At 34.4% G+C, this 6,050-nt stretch overlaps 1 protein-coding gene across 2 annotated transcripts; it reads right to left on the bottom strand.

Annotated features, from left to right (window-relative positions):
* On the bottom strand, positions 1–5,687 carry LOC110615732 (NAC domain-containing protein 89). Of its 2 annotated transcripts, XM_021757785.2 has the most exons (7): positions 5,563–5,687; positions 5,105–5,137; positions 3,944–4,113; positions 3,280–3,506; positions 2,994–3,167; positions 1,547–1,874; positions 1–655 (listed from the first exon to the last, which is right to left on the bottom strand). In XM_021757785.2, exons 3-7 carry the CDS (start codon positions 4,098–4,100, stop codon positions 357–359), a joined length of 1,185 nt encoding a protein of 394 aa, XP_021613477.1. In that variant the 5' UTR covers positions 4,101–4,113; positions 5,105–5,137; positions 5,563–5,687; the 3' UTR covers positions 1–356. The 2 variants fall into 2 exon arrangements, with proteins under 2 accessions (XP_021613477.1, XP_043812921.1); XM_043956986.1 differs by lacking the exon at positions 5,105–5,137 and having other exon boundaries at positions 5,563–5,585.
* Between the last annotated feature and the right edge of the window lie 363 nt (positions 5,688–6,050).

The following is a 6,050-nucleotide window of genomic DNA, read 5'->3' as shown; positions in this document are numbered from 1 at the left end:
TAAACAAAATAGTAGTTATGTTCTATTACAAATGTTGCCTTCAATACATGAACAGAAAGCTTACAACTTATAAGAGTATAATGCAAAGGATGCATTTATCCTTACAAATAACAATCAATATCCAATCTCTTTCTTCAATATCAGAATGCTATTGCTGCTTCAGCGTCCTATCTGAAATTCATTAGTCAGCTGAAAAGAAAGTAAACCATAATGACCTCCCTATATATAGTCTTCTGTCCCTAACCTTTCACTTTTGGGATATACTAAAGTAAGCACAGAATAACACTAACCCACCTGATAATAATGATAAAATTATTTACTTAACGTACATAAGCTATGAAGCTATCATTGTGATATTAGAAGAGGAAGGAAAATGGGATGAAGCACAGATACTTCTTGTGTTTCTTCGTCCTCAACTTGGAAACTTTCCTTTTTCCATCTCGAGACGGAAGCTGGCAACTGGATGATGTGCCTACATCACTAGAATTTGATGGACCTCCGGCCGTGTTATCTGCATTGTGGTTTCTGACTGTATGCTGTAAAACTCTATTATCTAGATCATTAGAGTCATTAGCCAAAGTGGGTAGTACGGATGGATTAGTTCCAACAAGTTCTTCAGTAGGTGGCTTGCTTTCTTCAATGCTAAAAGAAGTTCCTGTTGCAAAGAAATAAAAACACTCTTAATTGGCTTCTTGTATGCAAATATTTTCTGGTTCCTAAACGACAGTCCAATGGTCAAAACTTGGAGTTGCGATTTGAAGCCCAGGTTTGAATCATTAGAATAAGAAGAGAGGGGATTTATGACTGCGGGAGAGCTACCTCCTGCAGAGTAGCTGAAGGGCTCATCGCTCTTGGACCGAGAAAAGAAAAAAGGGGTTTTAGTGAAATGAAATTATCTGTGTGAAAACGTGACTTCATTTTCCCAGTTAAAGCATAAACGAGAAACTCAATCCAAGACAGAAACATCAACTCCATGAGAGCACAACATACATAATTGAAAAGAAAACACATAAAGCACCTTTATAAGGACAGTTTCAACTATATAATAATATTTAGATCTCTCTGTAACTGGCACTAACACTCACCATGGCTATACAGAAGGATAATTTCAATTACATGATAATATTTATATCTATTTATTATCATTGGCATTTAATCTCACCGTGTCTCGTGGTTTCTTTTAGCTACCAAAGAGGAAAATGAGATAACTACTGACTCACTGGGAATGAAGATTCTAATATATATCATTCAATCACTCAAGTCCTCTGAAAAAACAAAGTGTTGCTGGATATCAGTCAAATATATGGTATTGCTACATGTTTCAGACAGTGTTAGGCTATGCAACAATTCCACAAATTGATTGCACTGGCCGGAGAAATCAGCTATTACATATATTTAAATCACTTGTGTTCAGCACGACTATAAAGTTTCCAGTATCACTATCAACTATCAATTAGGATTTTCAGTAAAATTTGGAATACTGGAAGAAAATACAGATCAAGAAAACACTTATAATAACAAGAGATGAAAAAAATATTTGACAAACCTGGAGATATTGGAGCCATAACCACCTCATTTGGTCTGAAGGATGCAGAGACACTGAACTTGCAACTTTCATTCTTCTGTGCAGAGTGCCAGTTAATTTCAGAATCTAGTTCTTGCAGCAAAGCCAACGAGTCAAAACATTCATCTGATGATGAGGTCAAACAACTTGAATCATCCGAACTTGAAGAAGGCGATGCTGGATTATCAAGATCTAGCAGTTCCAAGAAGTCTCCTCTGGAAATATAGTCAATTTCTGGTGGGTTTCCTACCAGATAAAATGGAGGTTCTCCTGCCACAGCCAAGTTTCCTGTTTCAGCATCTCCATCCACCTACAATAACACTACTACCTTCAACTCACGAGAGGCATGATATAAAAACAAAATTTTGATGTTGCAGAGCAACTATAGACTAGTAAAACAGAGTGAAATAAGGGACCTTGTTACAGGTATGATCCAAGCAATGTTTTTTCCCTACACGGTTGAAAGCCAGAAATTTTTATCCTATATATTCTTCTTCATGCTCAAAACGCTAGGCTAGGCTGTCAATCCTTCTGCTTTGTGTTTATAACCCTTACTCTCTGGAACTTCTTCAAAAAAGGTTGCTATGCTTTTTTTGTTATAAAAACTTTTCATCAATTTATATTTTCTTTGGTTGTACTTCATGACAGATAAGCTGTCTCTATATGTTTTGTACTTGCATTTAACTCCTTGAGATTTTTGTTAGTCAAGTCTTTTAGCTGTGTATTGAATTATGAAATTCATATTAGTACTAATGACATCTCACTTCGTAGCAGAAAAAAATAAAGATTTTTCTGAATTTTGATTCTGCAATAACTTTTAATGCATTAGTTAACCAATATTTCCTATCATGGAATAACTTGAGCTATAAAGAGTGACTGCTGCAACAACAATTTTAATGTCCCAGCTATATTCAAGCACTTGGAATACTGATGACATAAAATTTTAGGTTGGGATGTGCAAAATTGTTCAGCTCTAAAATGTAATCACTCATAGGACTTGCAATGCTAAAAACCTTCCCTTACTGCCCAATAATTAAATTAACACCATCATTATGTTGTAAGTGGAGTAATTCCCTTGTGAAAATGAAGTAGTCAGTATGAATTTTTTGGTGAAAACTTATGTGAAAAGTTGTTCATCTCCAAAATGTATTCATTCATAGGACTTGAAACTCTAAAAAACTTCCCTTCCTGCCCAATAATAAAACAACGTCATCACTATGTTTTAAGTGGAGTAATTCTCTTGTGAAAACAAGAAGTCAAAGGTTATAACTCTGTCATTCCAAAAAACGTAATGACCTGAGAAAAGCCGGTGCAAATTCGGTGTACCGACTGATATTAAGGGAATATAAACAAAATCTACTGGCAAGGAAATGGTGCAGTATACAACTCGATCACCCAAATATAAAGCCCATAATTACAGCTGACAAACCTCAGGTTTGCTTGTGGAACCATTGCTAGCATCATCACGAGCCTTTGGAACAGTTGCTTTTGTTGAGTGAACGAGGTTTTCACATGCATTATGGAGGCTAGACACTTTCTGCTGCTTTTTATGATCTAGACCTTGTTCACCGCCAAGAAAGACCCTGCATAGTGAACTGGCTTCCTGCAAAATGTCCAACCAAACTGGCAGTTGACTGGCAGGTTGGGAGGAGAAGGAAAATAAAAAAAAAAAAAGTCATCTAAAGCATAGAGAGCCAGCACATTCCATTAAGTACCTTCAACTTGCTGTTTTCACCTGGCCCCTTCTGAGTGATCCAGTACTCTTGCATCACCCAATCAGTTTTACACTCGTGGTGCACTTGACGCTCAAAAAATTCAAGAGTTGTCCTCCAACCAGTGATGTCAGAGTTCGAAAATAGCTTACAGGCTTCCCCTTTAACCTTCCAGCATCCAAATTCCATAGCCCCATTCTCCTTGGAGTGAATCAAGTACCAAATTCCATCTGCAAAAACAAGCATACTTATTGGTTTTGGTATTGTAATGTCAAGCTAAATAACAGATGTCAGCTTTTTCTTTTTTGTTGGCAATCTAGCTTGTCATTATTCGTACTTGGTTGACTATCCAAAGGAAAAACCCAGGAAGGCCAGTGTAAGGAGAAATTTGATGAACTTAGACAATGAAGTACAGTGACTAAGGCTTTTGCTTCATATGGCTTCTTGCATACTAGATTAGGATCAATTCAACTGATTCACTTAATCACTTGGGAATCAAGAAAATATGTCCAAGCTATATGGTGTTAATTGACAATTTCCAAGCAGAAGGAGGTTAAATATGCTTGATTATTAAGATCACAATAAAAAATGTAAATTGCACTATATTGTTGAATGCTTTAAATTATCCGACTGCAATCATCTCATTTGAAAGAAAATTTAGTCTTACCTGGTAAATTTGATGGTGGATAGTTGTATGGGTTGACATCAGTAATCACATTTCCTGGAAGAGGGTATCCACCCGCCATTTTCTCCAAAAAGATAAAGATCTCCTCATCAGCACAATCAAAATCAATTTCAGGAAGAGAAGCAATTGAAGGACGCATTATGAATCTCCTCCTATGCCAATTGCAAAGAGGAAATCAGCAAAGTGGTAAAAGCCAAATAAGAAAATGAGATGCCAAATCATCTACTATCAAATAGTTTACCACTCATAGAAAACATATGAAAAATATAAATTATACAGTCAAGGAACTATGCATTAGTAGTTTCAACACATGGGTAGAATTCATTCATGAAAGCGCAAGTGCATCAATTCCTAACAAAGTAACATTTCTATTCAGTTATCAGCATTCACTGCAATGAAAATGTATAGATAGATAAAGAGAAGCAAAAAACAAAAGGAATAAATAAAATAAATTCACTTTAATACAAGGATTGACTGGAATATGAAAGCTAAAATTTTGAAAGCCAGGGTAGCTAGCACTCTCAAGATCCAAATATAACAAAGATTTCAATCCATTGTATTCTATTGGAAGAGTGAGATTGATGTTTTAATTAATGTATAATAGCTAGTTGCATAGTCATGATTTCATAACCATTGATCTCAGCCCACTGAAGAAAACTCATACAAGCACCCCCTATCTGAGGCTGAGATGGAAATTCAATTGCTGAAATTTCCAGAAAAAGACAGCAATATCTTATTAGAGATACCTAAAAATGGCTCAATTTCAAGGATAAGTAGTGTTTCTACACCCAATTTGATCAGATAACTGTGAATTGATTAAGGAGTTTATGACTCAAAATTCCAATCAGAAGAATGAGGACAAATATCTGTAAAATTTTCACGATAAAAGTTACATGACATGGAAGTATTCAATCACTTCCCAGGAATCCAAATCCTAATAGTCAAGTTCAAATAAGCACAGCCAACTGTGAGCAATTTACCACTTGATCTATGAGAAAATGAAGGACATCAGCGAATGAAAAAAAAAATCTTAAAAATCCGTCTATGACGGGAATGAAATCATAAATCTCAGCCGACCATTACCATCAAAACTTCTTTTCTGTACCTTACACTAATTAATATGAAAAAGGCTTCGCAGGTTACCTGGTAGACTCGTTGAAGCTGCAAATTCTGTATCTGTTGCGCAAAATCAAAACCCAACAATCAAGATCAAAGAAAAAACAATTCTAGACACACAATCAAGCTCAATGAGGACCAATTTTCGTTTGGTTTCTGAAGGAAAAGAAAACGAAAAGATAAAGAAACTACTATAAAGCACAAAATGAAACTTCCATAGTTCCTTCCTCCTGGGACCCAAAAGAACCCAAAACTTTCACCAAACACTGGCCTAGTCGGAATATTCTTTTGCCCTTTTTCCACTGAACTTCATTGTAAATTCTCTTTTTCCTTTATTTTCCCATCAACCAAACAAAACAATTATCACCTTTACCTAGATTTGCATCAAATAAAGTAAAAGAACAAGAATACCCAGAATATACAATAATATTCAATGAAACCTGCATAAGGGTAACGATCAACTAATGATAAGCTCAAGCTCTCACCTTCTAAAAGCAACCCAAACTGAAGCAGCTAATCACTTCCTCGTTACTTCATCCTCACTCAAATGGCCGAGTATTTATAGAGCGAGTGAAGCAAGTGCCACTGTTGGTTAACCATGGTTAAGCACACAGTTAGCAATTGTAGCCATGGAAATTTGTTTGTATATACATTCATCAACCAAAATATATATATATTTATTTATAAAAATTGAGAGATCTCGTATTCAACTTTTATTTTTAATTTTTAATTTAAAATAAAGGAAAGCATAATAAATTTTTTTTTATAAATTTATTATATATATATAATTTATTATTAGATTTGTGATTTAATTTATATTAAAATAATAAAATATAAATTTTATATTAATATAAATTTAAAAATTATTATTATTTATAAATGATATATTTTATATCAAAATAATAAAATATAAATTTCATATTAACATAAATCTGGAAATTATTATTATTTATAAATGATATGATGCTAATAG

This window comes from Manihot esculenta, chromosome 5 (genome assembly GCF_001659605.2).
Source record: "Manihot esculenta cultivar AM560-2 chromosome 5, M.esculenta_v8, whole genome shotgun sequence".
Classification (NCBI taxonomy): domain Eukaryota; kingdom Viridiplantae; phylum Streptophyta; class Magnoliopsida; order Malpighiales; family Euphorbiaceae; genus Manihot; species Manihot esculenta.
Note: the sequence above shows the minus strand (reverse complement) of the source record. Positions and strands in the feature narration are given on the sequence as shown.